The 18,194-nt window shown below is 41.3% G+C and overlaps 4 protein-coding genes across 4 annotated transcripts; 2 read left to right on the forward strand and 2 right to left on the reverse strand.

Annotated features, from left to right (window-relative positions):
- Positions 1–784: 784 nt before the first annotated feature.
- On the forward strand, positions 785–3,022 carry LOC121615066 (CCN family member 1-like). The gene is made up of 5 exons (XM_041949233.1): positions 785–916; positions 1,029–1,242; positions 1,348–1,701; positions 1,873–2,078; positions 2,252–3,022. Exons 1-5 carry the CDS (start codon positions 872–874, stop codon positions 2,555–2,557), a joined length of 1,125 nt encoding a protein of 374 aa, XP_041805167.1. The 5' UTR covers positions 785–871; the 3' UTR covers positions 2,558–3,022.
- A 485-nt stretch (positions 3,023–3,507) lies between these two features.
- Positions 3,508–11,843, reverse strand: LOC121615070 (outer dense fiber protein 2-like). The gene is made up of 17 exons (XM_041949237.1): positions 11,799–11,843; positions 11,295–11,469; positions 11,055–11,178; positions 10,789–10,920; positions 10,640–10,714; positions 10,208–10,279; positions 9,994–10,110; positions 9,712–9,897; positions 9,487–9,596; positions 9,262–9,397; positions 8,955–9,065; positions 7,871–7,975; positions 7,228–7,386; positions 6,700–6,800; positions 6,451–6,613; positions 6,027–6,152; positions 3,508–5,910 (listed from the first exon to the last, which is right to left on the reverse strand). The coding sequence occupies exons 2-17, from the start codon at positions 11,456–11,458 to the stop codon at positions 5,737–5,739; spliced, it is 2,055 nt and encodes a 684-aa protein (XP_041805171.1). The 5' UTR covers positions 11,459–11,469; positions 11,799–11,843; the 3' UTR covers positions 3,508–5,736.
- A 201-nt stretch (positions 11,844–12,044) lies between these two features.
- On the forward strand, positions 12,045–15,215 carry ift22 (intraflagellar transport 22 homolog (Chlamydomonas)). The gene is made up of 5 exons (XM_041949256.1): positions 12,045–12,307; positions 13,272–13,354; positions 13,605–13,691; positions 13,835–14,037; positions 14,121–15,215. Exons 1-5 carry the CDS (start codon positions 12,269–12,271, stop codon positions 14,267–14,269), a joined length of 561 nt encoding a protein of 186 aa, XP_041805190.1. The 5' UTR covers positions 12,045–12,268; the 3' UTR covers positions 14,270–15,215.
- Positions 14,532–16,015, reverse strand: LOC121615087 (ATP synthase subunit g, mitochondrial-like). Its single transcript, XM_041949257.1, has 3 exons — positions 15,902–16,015; positions 15,443–15,603; positions 14,532–14,742 (listed from the first exon to the last, which is right to left on the reverse strand). The coding sequence occupies exons 1-3, from the start codon at positions 15,951–15,953 to the stop codon at positions 14,644–14,646; spliced, it is 312 nt and encodes a 103-aa protein (XP_041805191.1). The 5' UTR covers positions 15,954–16,015; the 3' UTR covers positions 14,532–14,643.
- Between the last annotated feature and the right edge of the window lie 2,179 nt (positions 16,016–18,194).

Genomic DNA, 18,194 nt, shown 5'->3' on the forward strand with positions numbered 1-18,194 from the left:
CCAAACAACTGAAGCAGAATGAGACAACTTTTACAAAAGTTCACATGTAAAGTCCTGTTAGGATGCACACAGAGGTATGACGTTTTAAAAGCAATGGTAGAATTAATATTTATCAAAACAGGAATAATGCACAACCTCTTCAGCAGCAAGCAATTTAATACATTTCAGTTTCCAGTGTTACAGCCCAGTCTGCAGAATAAATGTTGCCAGTGTGCGTTTCTGCAATGATATGTTGTCGTTCTGTTATATGTTGAAACTTTACGAAACTTGACGTTTCAATTTTTTGTTGCATCATCGGTTAGGTTTAGACACAAAAAACACCTGTTCAGGTTTAGGAGAAGATCATATTTTGGTTTAAAATAGCCAGTTTTGTTGCCACAAACATGCTTGAACAGTAGCCTGCTGCATAGTTGTCTCAAATTCTGGGACTGGGCTGCTAATTGAGCCGTCACCACCTTCACTATTTGGTATTTGTAATGTTTCATTACATGAAATTTCAGGAGCTAGTTTACCTCATGGTGGAAAAATGATTTGTGGTTCCACTTCATGGTTATAGAACAGATAGAGGAATGATAATTAATTTGTAGAGAAAGCCTAGGAAGAATGGAAGTTAGACGGGGTGGTTCTCAGATTGCTGAGTGGAGGGGGGGGGCTTCTTATGAGCTTATGGGAGGGTGCGTGGAGAAGCATTCCTCTCATAGTTTCGGGACACCTCTTCAGCCCGCGCATACGTCAGATCTGCTCCGAGTGTATAAAAGGAGATGGGGACTCCAAAAGAGGGAGAGCAAGCGCTCGCCAACTCACTTGCAGGTCTGGAGTTTGACAGAGGGAAGATTTTTCTGCTCAGGAAAGAGAAGCTCAGCTCGTGAAGATGTGGAAAGTCTGTGTTGTTGCTGTGATCGTCAGTGTTACGCTGGTGAGGAAGTAATCACTGTTTAGTCATAAGCTGCTTTTTTAGCTGTTGTAAGAGAACAATGTTTGGAAGCAAACTTTTGACTGTAAATGTCTGATGTCATGTTTAATCCCAGGTGTCAGCCTCGTGTCCAAAGGACTGCCGGTGTCCCCCTGACACCCCTCGATGTGCGGCAGGAGTCAGTCTCACGCTGGATGGCTGTGGATGCTGCAGAGTTTGTGCACGGCAGCTCTTTGAGGACTGCAGCAAGACACAGCCATGTGACCACACAAAGGGACTGGAGTGCAACTTAGGAGGGAGATATGGCTCTGCGCAGGGCATCTGTCGAGGTACGGTGACGTCTGTGCTGTTTTCTTCTCCCTGTTTTTAATGAGTTTACTCACTTAACTCTTCTCATGTCAAACCTTGCTGCCTTCTCTGTTTCCGTAAAACAGCCAAATCAGATGGAAGAACTTGTGAGTACAACAACAAGATTTACCAGAACGGGGAAATCTTCCGTCCAAACTGCAAACACCAGTGCACTTGCATGGACGGCGCTGTTGGATGCGTGTCCCTCTGCCCGCGTGAGCTCACGCTGCCCAAACTGGGCTGTGCCAAGCCCAGGCGGGTCAAGGTGCCGGGACGGTGCTGTGAACAACTCGTCTGCCCCGGAGAAACAAAGACGGAGAGCTCTGTGGGAAAGAAGCACAGGAAAAAGCACAGCAAAGAGAGAAGACCCTCTGAAGAAGACCTTACCAACAGGAATGAGTTGGCTCCTGTGTGGAGAGGAGAGTCAAAGTCTTTACCTGGTGAGTAGTTACACACAGTGTCCTTTCCAGTGGCATCTGCAGCCAGATATTAGGAAATATATGTAAAATTACAAATGTAGCGACGTGTGCATGGGAATCATCTCGATTCTCTTGCTGTATCATCTGCCCTCCTTTAAACTCTTCTCAACCTTATTTTTGTTTTCTGCCCAGCTTTCATGAGTCACCCAATGGGCCACATGAAGGTCAGAGGTGTCGAGTGTACGTCTCAAACCACAGCTTGGTCCCCCTGCTCCAAATCTTGTGGCACTGGAGTGTCCACCAGGCTGACCAACAGCAACACCCAGTGCAAACCGGTGAAAGAGACTCGGATCTGTTCAGTCCGCCCATGCAAGCAAACGACCTTTACCGGACTGAAGGTACGTTCCACGTTTTCAATGTGCTCATTTTTAGCACGATTTAACAAACACACTATATAATTTCATTATGTGGTGGTGTTTAATCTTAGCATCTTTCATCTCAACCACAAATTACACTTCGGGAGCACTCAGGTTATGTTTAACACACGCTTTTGATGTCGTCTCTCTAACAGAAAGGTCAGAAATGTAGCCACACAGAAAAGGCCAGCCGTCCAGTCAAACTGTCCTACGCAGGCTGCCGCAGCCTGAAAAAGTTCCAGCCGAGGTACTGCGGGTCCTGCTCGGACGGGCGATGCTGCAGGCCTCACCGGACCCAGACGTCACCTGTCCGCTTCCGATGCAGAAATGGCGAGATCGTCAGCAGGATGGTGATGATGATCGAGTCTTGCAAGTGTACCCAAAACTGCCCCAGCAGCAGCGAAAAGACAGCTGCCCCCTACAGACTGTTTAATGACATCCACAAACTGAAGAAGTTCTGAACTCAAGAGGACAACAAGACCCCTGAAACGCTGACTGCGCTTGAGGTTGAGGTTGGCGGTCTTGAGGTTGCAGACATCTGTAGGATGAATTTCTCGAACTCTTATTGTTCATGATTTTGCTTCATAACACTGGAGCCTTGTGATTTGCTTCTTTTAGAAGCATTTTTTTTTACATTGTGAAAATTCTTATTTTTGTAGTTAAACCAAAATTCATACACAACCTTCACATATTTAAGCCTCTCTTGACAAGACATGTCACATGACAACACGGAAATGACATAAAAACTATGGCAGCTACGAAATCAGTCATCGCACACGTCGCTATGTTTCTGCTGATTTACTGTATTTACTCATTTTATTTATAAGGATTAATATATCGTACTTCACCTGATGGGTTGTTAGATTTCATCATGAGATATTGTACAATAAACTCTACCATATATGAGGTAGCCAATTAACTGCAAAACTGACAGTTTTATGTTTTCAAGTTTCACAAATAAACACATAAAATAATGCAGTTTTCCAGTTTTTTTTTTTGTGGGGGGGGTGGGGGGGGCACAGAGATTTAAAATTTGCGGCTTGCAATAATCTGAAAAAATGGAAATTCTCAGGGGGTCTGTTGTAACAATTTTCAATAGGAAATGAGCTATACAGTTTCAGCTACATCTGGCTGACCCACTTCTGAGAGGACCAACCAGTCACTGCATACTTTAGGGAATGAGTGTAATATAAACTTCAGAGTGGTTTTCTTGATGTTGGACTGAAGCTGGGCACAAGCAGCAGAATTCTGCTTTATGAAATAGTTACAGGCTATTTCTGCTGAGATTCCAATCCTGATGCTAAATGCAACACAGTGAGTGTTTGCTAGATATAATGTGACCAGTCTGACCAGTATGACTGCGTGCATCCAAATATTCAGGGATTCTTTTCCATCAAACAGAGTTTATACTTTACATCAGTTAGCCTACTGACCCCATGCAGCAGTGAAGCATCTGCTTTTGATAACTGGCCCAGCAAAATAAAACAAATAATGAGACAAATGGGCCATTCCACTCATTTGAGTCTAACAAGGACATAAGCTCAGGGTGTGTCCATCACGGTGCTGAAACGTGATGCCAAACAAACTGCCAGAAATCAGATGTAAGCTTACTTTCCATCAAACAGCAGAGCAAAGCAAATTCCCAAAGTGCGCATAGAATTACGTAAACGGGCAAGAGCAAGAGAGCGAGAACAACAGCAAAGGAAAAACAGGGGTACTGACGCACGCAGAGATGAAATGGTTCCATCCCCTGACGGAGAGCACAATAGAGCTTTGTCTCTGAGAACTTGAGAGGAGCACTGCTCACTCAGGGGGGATTCGTCCACAGCAGGGCCACATCAGAGCCTGGACACAGGTCTGGACTCATGTAGTTTATTACCATAGATACAGTACGGGACCTCAAGTAACAGCAGCAGAACAAGAAGATCCATGTACAGAACAGTTTTTAGGTAACTCGTGCTGCAGCAGAGACCTGTGTTCTCTGTGTAAAAACTTCCATTACAAAAGCACGCCAGCAAGAGATTTTAAAGTGGTTTGGAAAAATCCCAGTGTTGCATGTTTCTCAGTAATTATGTTTGCAACCCTAAAGGCATGGGCTTCACACCTGACAGCAAAACAATTGATTTCCAGCATCATTCATCTCAGTCCAGCTGAGGATCAGAACACAAACACGTTCAATATACATCACACGTTTTGTTTTATGATCACTACAAAAACAGACGGCGTCAGCAGGTTTACAGGAGCACAGTTAGAGCATGTCTCAGGTTCAGAAGGAGCACCGTGGAAAACGGTCTTTTTCTGCCACAGGTAAACACATAATGTTTTGGTTTTCAGCACTACCTGTGTTGGTTAACAGATACGTTCATAATTAGGTGTATATATGTGCAGCTGCTAACAATGGAAAAAAAACCTGATCTGGAGCCAGTTGCACAAAGATAGACTTAGTCTTACTTTATAAGACTGATGACCACGCATACAATGCATTGTTGGTAAAATCAGACAGAGGCAAAATGATGGCTAATATAACAGTTCCACCTAGTGGCACAATACTTTTCTCCATCTGGAGACCCTTTTTATTTTATTTTTTTAGATTAATTGTTTTAGTCAATGATGATGAAAATAGTGAAATTACAGGTACTAAGAACTTAATGTGACATCTTCAGATTGCTTGTTTTATCTAATCAACAGTCCAAAACCCAAAGGTGTTCAATTTAAAGTGATTAAAAAACAAAGAAAAGCAGCAAATTCTTACATTTGTGAAGCTGAAACCACATAATCACAGAAACGACTTCAAGAATTCATTAATATTCAAAAGTATTGGTGATTAAAATTCAACACAGATTTGCTGTTTTCTTAAAGCTCTCAAACAAACCAAAGATCTGCTACGTTGTTTAAGGTGTTGAAGAGATGAGAGTCTGTCACCAACTCTCAACTCATCAAACATGCTGCCATAACAAGACGGTCTGAACTTAAACTTAGAAGGCGGACTTGTGGCTACTTGCATTAACAGTGGATGCAGATGGCCGCCACCCACGGCCTGGTTCTGCCCGTTAAAAGGAAGCTTTTCCTCGCCGCTGTTGCCACGTGCTTTTTCATGGGGGAATTGTTGGGTCTCTGCATATTAAAGGGTGTGCTCTACACCTGCTCTATATGGAAAGTGTTATGAAGCAACTTTGGTTATGATTTGGCGCAATATAAATAAAAACTGAATACAGAAGTTGATCAGTGATGTTTAAGCCCAGGATTGTCTTCATCATACAATCTTACTCAGTATAAAGTCTAGACTACACTTAAACTAAATGTATGCAACTGGCTCCTCGTCCCAGTGGAATAAGACACAATAGCACCAAATGTTCAAGTCCAATATTTGCATACATATGTGCAATATTGTGTAAGGTGTCTTGGGACTTGAGCTAAAAATATGCATCAAAACCTTTCACAGCAACAGCAGATTTCCCCGGTATCTGGGGGAAAACCAAAGTCCGTGATTGTCAGCTAAATGAAGATGTAAATATCTAAAGATAGCCCAAATCTATCGAAAATAAGCTTTTACTTCCTTTAAAAGTTTCATTATCCTTTTTAAATAACTTATAAATACTACACACAAAAAAACAAATCATACCAAAATATAAACCCTTAATTATTTTAGAAAATATGATGATCCAAAACTTGATGTTTGAAGTCCCTCGTCAAACATTGTCTTATAAGAGTTTTTGAGAAAATCAACGTAGTTCTGAATGCTTTGCTTGTGGCTCTCTGATTGATCCAGGCTGAGCTGCAGGTCCTTCAGACGCACCTCAAACTGTTTCTCTGCCTGCAGGTTAAGATACGGACAGTGATTTTCTACGACACCGACACATCTCAGGTTGCATCAGGGAATGGAGAATGAAATGAAAAGCATGACGTGCTTAAGAAAAACATGACACTCACAGTGATCTTGCTCTGGCGAAGAAGCCTCAGCTCATTGTCCCTTCTGCTCCTCTCAGCTTCCAGCTCCAGGATTTTGGTCTGAAGGGCCTCCTCTCTGGTTGCAGTCTGGTCTTTAACCTTATTGACCTGGACAAGTGGACAAATTTATCATCAAACACATCATTTGCATTGTTGTTTATGCTCTTCACAACCTGCTAATAAATAAACATTGATAGGAATGTTGGCTTGCACCTGTCCTGGCTGAACAATACTTAAAAAAGTGCTTTAACTTCATGCAAACTACAGAAGCACCCCATCAAGTAAAATAACAGATGATGGGAAAAACGCTTGATGCTTTGCGATAGCTGTTTGTTCGTGACAACGTGTGGATTTAAGCTTTAACCACAAGTCGCTTTCATTGATCGCTCCACACTCTGAGCTGTACCTGTTGTCTGACGTCTGATAGAGCTGCCTCCAGCTGCCGGCTGAGGGCCTGGCACTCTGACGAGCGCTGATCCAGCTGCCGGTTACTGTAGCTCAGGGCCTCCTCCTGAGCTGCAAGCCTCCGAACTAGCTCCAGGTTCTCCTGCTGCAGCTTGTCCATCTGCCTACGAACACACACACGCACACACACGTTAAATGAGGTAAGAGACAACAAGCATTTGACGTCTAGAGAACAGACAGGATGTCTTACTTGTGGAGAGACTTCACTTTGTCTTGAAGCTCTAAATTGGCCTCATGAATGGACTCTTTCATCTCCACAGATGACTTCAGAAATTTTGTCTGACTCTCCATCTGTAAATGTAAAATGTACAATTCAGAATCACCTGTGTTGGTCCAAGTGAATGGAGCAGATAAGAGGGTTTCACATCACATGCAAAACTGGATACAACAACAGCCCATTTAATGCTATTTGCCACAATCTAGCAAGCACAAAGTGGGCAGTTTTCAAGACACCAATTCATCATTGCTGATAGAAAAACGTGGGTGACTGAAAAGGACTCACACAGCACAAAACACTCACAAATGGGTAGGTATGTAAGGATGGTTGCAAGGTAACTGATTCCACTGCAATGAGACAATCTTTTTAATCATAAACATCAAAACCAACTCACAGCAGGACCAGAAAACGAGATGCACATGGGGTTGTACTACCGCCTAGTGGTCAGATGTAGGAAAATGACTGCAAATTACATTCTCTGACCACCACACCTTTGCACACCTTAACCTGCAGTTGCCTAATGGACTCTGACTTTTCTGAGCACTTCCTCTCCGAGCGTCGCAGGCTCTCCTGGCACTCGAAGAGACTCAGCTCAGCTGCGCTCAGTAACTCGGGGTAAGGCTTCAGTTCCTCCAAACGCCCCTGCAGCTCCTGCCTCACCTAGGCTCCGGAGGGTGGCAGAAGGAGTGGGTTGTTGGGAACAGACAAAGTATTAGCCTAAAGATTCACCACTCCTTTTCAAAAGATGCTCATAGATGCGTGTGATCCTTAAGCGTGCAGAATGTGCCAAGATTCATCTTTAGACTGAGCTTTGGCAGTTGTTAAGTTCAGAGGTTTTGCTGCCCAGAAACACTGTAGGAGGTTTAGTGGTTAACAGGTCCATGTGCAACAAATGTTATTCGGCTGTTAAAGTAAAGGTTACATCTAATATCTCATCACTAACTGGCCATTCAACAGCAAGAGAAAAAGCACTGCAGAGCTGAACAGACTACAAAATGCAGAAAAAGTGCTGTTACAGAGTTTGTTATCAAAAGAACAAAAAAAAGAAAGCATTGAGTCACCTAAAATATAACATTGACTGTTAAGTATCTTATCAAGTGCAAAAATATAGGACAAAACTTTATATGGAGAGGCAGGACGTTACCTTGTCAACCTCTGTATTTTTTCCTTCTCGTGTCTTCTCTGCCTCTCTTAAAACATTTGCATATTTTATCTTCAGATCATCAATCTCAGCTTGAAGCTCTGCAACCTAGAAAAACACAGAACAGTGTAATCAAATCTGCTGTATCCTTCCCTGCAAACTAGTGTTATCGTTGAATCATTCATTCAGCACTCCCACTACCACATCCAGTGTTGACGTAGTTAAAAGGCTGATATAACCACCATGATCCTTGAAAACTTGCTGTGTTCCAAAATGCATACTACCATACTATTTAGCACGTCAGAAATGTCCTAATACATGGTATGTCAAACGCAGCATGCCAAAAATATCAGCGTGCTCTACTGCATCTGGTCCCATTTTGCAGCATGCAAGCCAGCATGCTTTTCTCACCCACAATTCCCAACAGTCTGTGCAGCAGGACATACGTCACATCAACTGAGCTGTCAAGAGCAGCGTTCGTACGAAGACTTGGCACCCGTTCCAAACTCTTTTTCTTTCACTTTGAAAACAGACTTTGCTGCAGACTGTGATAGATGTCTAAGCAAGAGGGTCAATGTGCAATGTTCAAGGTGAAATGTTATGATAATGTACAATGTCCCAGTTGTGTGCATGCTGAGTGCAACAATACAAACTTTGTAAGGGCAGCTGCAGTCGTGTTAAAACTAAAACAGGAAGTATATGATCTGCAACACGGCCACTGTTTTGTTGCTTAAGGAAGAATTACGTACAGTAAAAATCGAAAATTATGTTAGAAAAAACACAGAACATGACTAATTTATGGCTTTAGAAGAAAGGATTAAAGGATTAACAATTGTCTGGAAATAAAGCACAACAGCTTGTAGTGTTAAAACTTAGTAGATATCCAATCCTTTCTTCCCCACAGTGTTTATAATATATTCAGAAAACAGAATCATATACACCTAAAAACACTCAATATTTCTTTTCATAGATTACAGCAATTAATATGCCATGCCATCTGGTGAGGGAACCGTCCAGGCTTCCAGGTTGGAGCTCTAAAAATGAATCAAATAAAAAGGTGACGTAAAATTAATGAGCAGATGTCAACCTGATATTGGCTCTGTTCCGCTTGATGTTTCCTCTCCTGAGACACAACCGTCTCCTCTGCGAGGGCAGACTCACAATCAGCCAGCTGCTGCTCCAACTGAGCAACAGATGCCTGCAGTCACACAAACATCAAGATAATTTAGTGACAGAAATAAAAATCAGAGACAGAATATTTTTAACTTTCTTAAGGATATGACAGACGTGGCAGATATTGCAGATTGATGGTTATCTGTTAGCTACCCGCAGATTATTTTTTGCACCTTTAAGAGTCATGATTCTCATCATGCAAACTGTTTGGCAACTTGTACCTTGAGTGCTGCATTATTGACGCTGAGGTCTCCATTTTCAGCACTGAGTTTTTCAGCACGTTGCATCACAGCTTCATTCGCTGCAGCGAGCTCGACCTTCTCTTTCTGCAGCCTCGCCGTCAAGTCTGCAACTTGGCTTAAAATACGCATATAAATTCATGTGGTTGCCATATGTGAGTTGATTTTGATGAAAGGGGTGATGTGTGGAAAAGAGAAATTACCAACCTTTTCAACAACTCTACATGAGCTACAAGTCTGTCCGTCTCGTCCGTTGTCTGCTCCTTTTGACGTCTCCTGGAGTCTCTGTCTAAACGTGCGTTGGCCAGCTGAGCGTCCTGTTTGCCGACCAAGAAAAGAAAGTCAAAGCAAGACCCTGAACTATGTGGCTGTGCCTGAAAAAAGACACCTTTTTTTTAAAACCTAAAACCTCTAATCATTTCAACTTCATACCTTTTCCTTCAATTGTGCGTAGCACTTCTCAATCGCGGCTTCGAATCTCTCAGCTCTCGCTTTCTGTGCTCGGGTGGCTTTCTTGAGAGATTCTTTGTCCTGTGCTGCCTTCTCAGACAAAGAGGTGATGGAGCCTTTCAAATCATCAATCTCCATCTTTTGCTCGATCATTGTTCTCTCCAAAGTCTGGAAAAGACATCATACCCATAAAGGTATGCATTAATATCACACATTTTCTCTGCAGTAGTCAGTCATTAGAGAGGCTGTTTCAGGCGTTTGTACCCGTAGCTGTAGAGTCAGACGATTGTTTTCGGCTTCCTTGTTGCGTAACTGCCCCTGCAGGTGAGCGCGAGTTGCCTCCACAGACTTGGTCATGAGGACTGCACTCTTTATGTTCTCCTGTGAAGACCAATATAGACTTTAAAAAGCACTCTGCATCCTTTGAATTTTTAAGAGTCTGCAAGAACATCTATATGAAGATGTCTGCTGTGCTTACTTGCTCTCCTCTCCGCTGATCCATCAGTTCCTCAACTCTCCTTTCGGTCTCACTCAAATCTCTTTTTAAATGCTGTGCAAGAAAACTGACAGCGATCAGTATGACGAGACGAGACTGGAATCTGCATAATTTAACGGTTCTTATGCAATAAAAGCGCATCTGTCTCATTTAAGATATGACATAAAGAGGTATCATTAATTTAGTACCAAATGTGGTGAGGTCGGGTGCAACAGCCTTGACATTATTTGACCACCTGTTACCAATTGAACCATCCAAACCAGTATACTGTACATAAGATTAACCCAGATTAACCCTTTACACAGACTAAATCTTCAACCAGGTTGCCACAACTTAAGCACAAAGCTTAATTTGCTTACACTTACATTAAGTTCTTTCCTTTGAGTCAATGCATACACTTAATGAAACACTCACCTCATTTTCACTCTCAGCCTGTGTGATCTTCTTCAATAAGATGTCAATTTGGTGGTCGGCACCAATTCGATCTGCCTGTGTGGAAAGAGACGAGTTATTCAAAGCAAGTTAAAGGTACCAATACAGAATTTAGAAATACTGTAACCAACCTCTGAATTCTGGAGCTGTTTCAGTTTTTGCCGAACAGACTTATTTATTCGTCTAAAATCCTCCAACTTCTCCAGCAAAAGTCCTCTCTGCCTCGTTATTCGCCACTTATCAGTGGCAGACTGTCTGGAATCCTTGATTGCAAGAGAAAAACAACTTACAATAATGGGTCATGAATGCCAAAATTAAGTTTAAAGTAGGCAAATTGCTTTTGGTTTCCGACATGGAGGGTCCCAACGTGGTGTATGCAAAACTGCAACACACATACAGCAAACTCATCTTCCATGGCATCCTTAAAAGACACAAGTTGTATGGCAGCAGAGTTGGCAGCTGCTTCTGCATCTGTTAGTATTTTCAGGAAAGGACTTTTTCCATCGGCGAGGTCTCCAGGGCTAAAAGAAGAACAGGAAGGAATTGTTTTAAGTTAGGTTGTGGCTGCTGGTGAGCGTATGTTTAGCCTCACAGATTTGACTGTGTGATCACATGTTCATGAATCATAGGATCTCACCGACTGATGTCGGTCTCTGGGGTTCTTGTGTGGAGACTGCTGCGTGCTCTGCTCCATCTCCCAAACTCATGAGGGCTAGCTAGATCACCACAGCTCAGTGTTACATCGTCCCTGGTAGAGCTGAAACCAAGGGGGGGACTTTGGAGTTCATCCTCTGGAGACATACCTCCTACTACTGACAAAACAACATACAGTGTAAGTTAGCATTAACACACAGAGGAGGAGAGAAACTTAGCATGACTTTAAAATTAGCTTTGCTACACTGCATAGCCTTGCTTGTACATCACTACTAGGTTACTATAAGGCACACTGCTACTAGGTTGTCAAGCAAGCTAAGTAAGCTTACTCCATAGCAACATACAGTCCACAGTACCATGTTAAGTCATTGCTAAGCCTTACGTTACTCCGGAGACGGCAAGGATACTGTCAATTCTGCTACACACAACCACTTACATCGACAATATGGGTAACAGAACTAAAGCTCTAACAAAAAATATTACTTACGCTTTCGCCTTGTATCGATTGTGAACAACCGTACTCCAAACTGAAGTGCCCCCTCTCTTAAAATGTCGAAGCTGATTGGTTAGTTCGGATATAACGTAATGACACCGAGTTAGAAGCTCGCTGCTGATTTGTTCCCCAATGGCAAAGTGGGTGGAGATCTATTTGATTAAAGTTGCGAACAGCAAATGAACAAATGGAAGCGAGGAGACGGCTTGAAACCATAGAAACGAACAGGAAGTTTACGGCTATGGTACCTCAAACTACAAACATCAAGTTGCGAAGATTATTAACATATTGGTACAGTTCATTGCGTGAAACTCAAAGCTGAACATATAATCGTTCAGACATATACTCGGATTAAAACTAAGTATTATTTAGCTTGTTTTGGCGGCGTAGTTTAGCATTACCAGAGTGTCTTAAAACGAAGTTAGCTGGACAGCTAACGTTAGCTCGTATTGTGTTGAGTAGGAATGTTCAAAGCAAAAATACTCTTTGTTGGTCCCAATGAGGTACGTAAATTGCTTTCAAACTTTGCAATGTAGCCTGTTTTTACTGCCCACTTGTAATTAGATAATCATTTTTGTTACATGGCACACATTACGCTAGCTAGTTGCACCATCATTGTACTACGGCGTTCACAAACAGCCGTTTTGTTGTTGTCAAAACTGACGAACGCAAAAACATCATGTGTTTGTTCACTGAGAAACGTGCAGTTGTGGAACGTAACAAAGGATTTTTACTCTATACTGTACTCTGTACAATTTTATACATTTATTCAACTACATTACATACTGAATGCAATTATGCCTCCATTAATGATTGCTTTTACATTTGATCCTTTACATTTTTGTAATACTACTTTATACATTGCAACTTAACTAAAACTGTGTATGTGCTGCATGGCAATAAGGTGTTTAGCAGTGTGACAATCAACTAACGTAAAAGTGATAATCTAACTTTTTCTCAGCATAGTTTTTCTTGATTGCAAGAAAAACATAGGTGTAAAAAATTGTATCAACAATGTACCATACCAAAGCTACACTGCATGCACAACCACACCTAACTGGAATGCAAGCTATATTAAGGCTATTAATTACACCTGTACATTTCCTGCTGTCTATGTCACATGTCACACTCCTCCACTGCAAGAAAAAAAGTCTGCATTCAAAATGTTGTATCCCTTTGTGTATACATTTTTCACAGTGGACATTCTGACATGTCACAGCAGGAACATATAAACATATGGAACATATAAATAGATTGCATCCCTTAACTATTAATGGTGAAACATGGGCTTTTCCTGCTATTACAAGTCAGAATGTTTGCAGTGAAAAAACATATTACCAGTAAAATTAACTTGCATATCTAAACTAAAAAGTTATATTAAAGCCCTTTACAGAGTGTTTGTGTACTGATGATAAGCATTATCCTTCTTGCACTGCACTGTATTCTAAAATCATGTCTGTTTTTCAGAGTGGGAAAACGGTTCTTGCAAATTTTCTCTCAGACACAACAGAAAATGTGGGAGGTGAATACAGACCTACTCAAGGAGTAAGGTATAATCTATGTGTCAACTTTACTGCTTTCCACATGGTGCAGTTTACGCAAACTCATTAAATCCCTGAGAAGATGGAAATAACATGATTCAATGGAATTTCTGGAGTGTCATTTTTAATAAAGGGAAAAATAAATGACCTCAATTATTAGGTTATTAAAGTAATATATCTATTTTGCCTTGAGAGGTCTTCTTACATGCCACAGTAGGTGGGAGAACAACTAAATGCAGATGTTTTCTTCTGCTTCAAGGATAATGGAATTTGAAACACAGCCTGAAGGGAGTGGCGACAACACAACATGTGAGGTGGAACTTTGGGACTGTTCAGGTGATTTTAAGTAAGTTAAATATCATGAACACATTTTCAGTGAAGGCTTAGGTATTGCCTTGTCTCATCTTGACATATTTAAGAAAAAACATTCATTTCCTTTTTGGTATATAATATCCAGATGTACACATACAATATATTCTCTTCATACAGATTTGAATCATGCTGGCCTGCACTAATGAAGGACTCCAGTGGTGTGGTGATCATTTTTAATCCTGATATTCCAAGTCACCTCAAAGAAATAGAGACATGGCATTCGATGTTTATCTCATCTCAAGGCTTGCAGGACAACCAGTGTCTACTCATAGCTCACCACAAGCCTGGCAGTGGAGTAGAAGACGGACGGCTGCCATTAGGTATTTTCACTGCAGGCCTCCCAAAGCTGTTATGAGTTATTTTGACTATTTCTGGACTAACATGTTCATTCTATTTGATACAGCCTCACATTTGGGCAAACTACCGCTCATTCACTCCAACCTGGAGGACGAACCAGAGGATGTCAGGCAAGCTTTCTGCAGATACTTGGGAAATGTTGTAAATACAATGTCGGAAAGTCGAGAGCGAGAGGAGATGTCCATCATTACATAGCTGCAAAATCTATTAAATATGCAGCTTAATGTCTAAAAGTTGTGCCGGCTTTGGCAACCTCTTATTAAGGGACATTCATGGACACTTCCCATTTTGAAGTTATTAATTATACATCTACACTGTCATTCAGCTGTGCATGAAATCATCCAAAACCTCTTGCAAACTTTAATATTTTGTCCATTTTTGGTTTTGGTTGCCTACATCTTTTGTAAGTCTTTCCTGAATAAAATATGACCAGACTCACTCTGAAAATGAATGCTCAAGAGACAGTGAATTTATTTCTCTGACTATAGACATCTGTTTATTTGAAAATTTGGTGCAGGTTGTTGAGAATGTGACAATTAGAAGTGCAAATTGACAGAAAAGTACAACATTTAGACATCATATCCAATAATGCCTCCTTTGCCAATGCACTCTCCAATGTAGAACCACATCAGCACCTCAGTGGCCACAAGTCCATTCCTTAAGGCATCCTATAAAACAAAGACAAAGAATTTAAAGAATGTAAAGTGTGTGTGTGTCTTATCTTGCCATGCATCCAGGTCAGTTTCATGCATTTCATTGCACTTGTGTTTGAGTTTCTGTAATGGTTAACTTTTGACATCGCCTGATGTTTTTGGACAACTGACCTGTTTCTGTAAGCTTGGAATGTTTTTTCCCCTCATTTTTCCTTTTAACTGAGATGGCATTTGATCTCCATACACCAGTTGTTTATTCGTGTGGCCCACACAGTTTACTTCTATTGTCGTACACAATTATTCAGTCATTTCTATTGTATATGCAGATAAACTCAGCCATACAACCGGTGTATACAACAAACTGAGGACTAGACATCTGAGCCAAGGGGCTAACCATGTACTGCATCTGGCAACATCAGTCACATCCAGATACAATAACTACCAACTGTAAAATAACATTCTTCGTGTATATACAGTGCACAGCACAATTAAACTGGCTTTTTGGTTTTGTCATTACAAAGCATTACTTATGTCATTTTTGCTAAATATATGGCAAATTATAATGGTCCTTCGAACCTTTATGTTATGCTATGTGACATCACATCAGTGCACACTATGTCTAGAGTAAATGATAGATTGCTAATTCATGAATTCCACTGTTGCCTTTTCAACACAAGCGTCACACAGACATCAATGAAAGAATGAAAGGACTCACCTTTACTGTGGTTTGTCCCAAGCGTCCAGACTGGTAGCTCTTGACAAGGCCCGATGCGGCTTCTATAGCCTTGGGGATCTCAGCTGGGGACGGTGGGACGAGCTCCACCCGGGCGTAGTGCCAGAAGGTCGCTAGTCGGGGTCTGGAGTATGTGACAGCGGCTGCAAGTGACACAAACATGCACTGTGTTAGAAATAGCATTAGCTAAGGAGCAGCAAAGTCATTTCGCTTTCCTCTAAGAGCTACCGAATGAGAAACAGAAGTATGTGAAGAAAAGCTGCAGCAGTGGTTGATTCGTGTATCGACACCTGAGTTTAGCTCAGATACCAGAGGTCACACTGAAGTTAGGCAGGTGCAGCGGCTAACCAGCGTTAACACCGTGACCTCGCTGGTGCTACACGGTTTATTCCACTAGCTCAGTCAATAATTGATAAAAAGAGGAAAGGCGAGTAACTTTACCACTGACTAAAGTCGGTACTTTAGCGACGAGTTTCTGTACTGCCTGAGCCATGATACGGATGTCTTCCCAGACACCTGGAGAAAAAGGAAGAAGAACTGTAGCGCGAAAAGGCTTCCGGGTCGTTTATTTCAAAATAAAAGGAGTTAAGAGAAAAAACTGCTAGAATTATATTGTATTTTCAAAGTAAAAGGGCCTCACAGCGTAAGATAAGAAGTTCAAAAATAAGTAAATAAAATCGGTGTCATATATGACGCTCATCACTGATTTATTGATTGAAAAATACCTTATGTAAAGATGCCCACAAAATGTTTGTTTCTCTTCAACCATTGTAATTTCAGGTTTGCAGAAGAAACCTGTACATTTACAATGCACTCAGTGTTTTCAGAAAGGCTTATTTGTTAAGACATATCGAGAACACACACTAATGTGCTTCTATTCTTTAATCTTTTAAGGCTGTTCTAAAAGTACCATCATTTCATATGAGGAACCAAAAATCAACCCCCAAAAATTGTCATTGTAGGATCTGTATTTGTGTATATGTGTGTTTTGTGAAAGAAAGTGGGAAGTAAAAGGCAAAGTGTGTCTAACTTTTCTGTGTGTGTTTGTGCGTGTACTTTGTGTGTATGACATGGATGACTAAATCATTGCTCACTCTTGTCTGACTCACCCTGCAGCCCACATAAGACAAACAAGCAAAGGAAAACTACTGCAGTAGCAATGTACGAACAAGAATGCAGGTTAGATGTGGATTTCCAAGGGAAACACCCAAATAATGGTGCCATCAGTTTGATATAGACTTTTAAATATGTACACTGTAACTGATTCCTCCAACTCCAAAAAACATCTCAAAACTGGACACGGTTTGCAGATAGCTGTTAGTGTATCGAAGTATTTCAAGAAGTTCTGTGATAACTTTGTAAGATGTTCTCACCCCATCCCTGCATGGTTTAAGGCAGAAACAGGACTGAGAGCAGCTTTAGTGGATGTGTAGTGTAATTGGATTAATCACTAGAGGGCGCTCTATAATAGATCACAATACCAAATGGAAATGGAGAGAAATAGAGGGCAGGGAACTGTCTTTGCTTCAAATTCCACCAATACACACAACTCTCTTGTGTTCTGCATAAGCACGAGTTGAACAGCTATTGTATTTAAGTTGCATCATAGTTTACTGTAGTCCCTTACTCCTGTGGGATGGTTGTGTGATTTGTCAGTATCTTTTGGAGGGTGGGTGTGGGTTTTTTTTATTATTACATTTTCATACCACTTGTTGCTGTATGCACATTAATTTAAAGCACATTTAGTTTGCCTGTAATGAAATGTGCCATCCAAACAAAACTTTGCCTCTTGGGGGAGTCCTTCATCTTCATCTCCAAAGACCAGTAGAGCCTTTTCATCATAACAAAGTCATGCTGCACAGGCAAACACTCTCAGAGCCCACAGAACTTTATTCTTAGTTCAACACAAACTGCCAGGTTTTCCAAAAATATCAAATATGCCAGCCTGAATTACGTGGAATATCATCAAAAGAAAAAAGGCAGCAAGAATTTTCCCTTTCAAGTAGCCATGAAAATGTCACCTTGCATTGAATTCAGAGGGCTAAGTGCAACAGCCATTCAAAGTATTTGTGCACAAGCACAAACAATATACCAACAGGGATGTGATGCCGCCAGAGTGTGTGGAAAAAAAGCATCTGCAACCGACCGTTTGTGTTTTTGTACAGTTTAACTAAACTCAATGTAATGAATGAATTAGTTCGCTTTAGAGGTTCTGGTAGGCAGATTTTGTTACCTGCCAGGCTAGCTGTCTTCTCAGGCCTTTATGCTAAGCTAAGAAACTGACTTCCATAGCTTCAGTGTCATAGTGAACAGTAACATATGGAGTTTCTGACCTCTAGCAGTGCTATAGAGCAGTTTTTTAGTGTCTTACACATTAGCACAAGGATGCACACACATGTGCACACACACACACACACACACACACACACACACACAGGTGACGTGGTTCACATTTCCACCAATGGTTTCACATTATCCTTTGGCCTGCAGGTGACAGAAATGTGCCAAGAAACGAAGAAGACTGCAAGCTAGTAAACATGAATGTAAACCACACAGGATTTAATATGTTCAAAAAAATTGGCTTTGCGAGTTTTATGAGGGAGGAAATGCATTCAGCTCGTTTGTTAGACCTCATGGAGACACACCATGTCCCACAGGGCAGCCTTAATGTCCGGACATGAGAGTGGAAACAATGCCCCCATTTAACTCTGGAAAAAAAAAAAAAAGAAAGAAA

Source organism: Chelmon rostratus, chromosome 12 (assembly GCF_017976325.1).
Source record: "Chelmon rostratus isolate fCheRos1 chromosome 12, fCheRos1.pri, whole genome shotgun sequence".
Lineage (NCBI taxonomy): Eukaryota > Metazoa > Chordata > Actinopteri > Chaetodontiformes > Chaetodontidae > Chelmon > Chelmon rostratus.

Coding starts and splice junctions, on each gene's coding strand:
- ift22 (XM_041949256.1), top strand. CDS start 12,269: ATGTTCAAAGCAAAAATACTCTTTGTTGGTCCCAATGAG. Junction 13,355..13,604: donor AGACCTACTCAAGGAGTAAG/GTATAATCTATG, acceptor TTCTGCTTCAAG/GATAATGGAATTTGAAACAC. Junction 14,038..14,120: donor AGACGGACGGCTGCCATTAG/GTATTTTCACTG, acceptor TATTTGATACAG/CCTCACATTTGGGCAAACTA.
- LOC121615066 (XM_041949233.1), top strand. CDS start 872: ATGTGGAAAGTCTGTGTTGTTGCTGTGATCGTCAGTGTTACGCTG. Junction 917..1,028: donor TGATCGTCAGTGTTACGCTG/GTGAGGAAGTAA, acceptor GTTTAATCCCAG/GTGTCAGCCTCGTGTCCAAA. Junction 2,079..2,251: donor CGACCTTTACCGGACTGAAG/GTACGTTCCACG, acceptor TCTCTCTAACAG/AAAGGTCAGAAATGTAGCCA.
- LOC121615087 (XM_041949257.1), bottom strand. CDS start 15,953: ATGGCTCAGGCAGTACAGAAACTCGTCGCTAAAGTACCGACTTTAGTC. Junction 15,604..15,901: donor AGTACCGACTTTAGTCAGTG/GTAAAGTTACTC, acceptor TGTCACTTGCAG/CCGCTGTCACATACTCCAGA. Junction 14,743..15,442: donor TGGGACAAACCACAGTAAAG/GTGAGTCCTTTC, acceptor TTTGTTTTATAG/GATGCCTTAAGGAATGGACT.
- LOC121615070 (XM_041949237.1), bottom strand. CDS start 11,458: ATGTCTCCAGAGGATGAACTCCAAAGTCCCCCCCTTGGTTTCAGCTCT. Junction 7,976..8,954: donor CGGAACAGAGCCAATATCAG/GTTGACATCTGC, acceptor GTGTTTTTCTAG/GTTGCAGAGCTTCAAGCTGA. Junction 6,614..6,699: donor AAAGTGAAGTCTCTCCACAA/GTAAGACATCCT, acceptor GTGTGTTCGTAG/GCAGATGGACAAGCTGCAGC.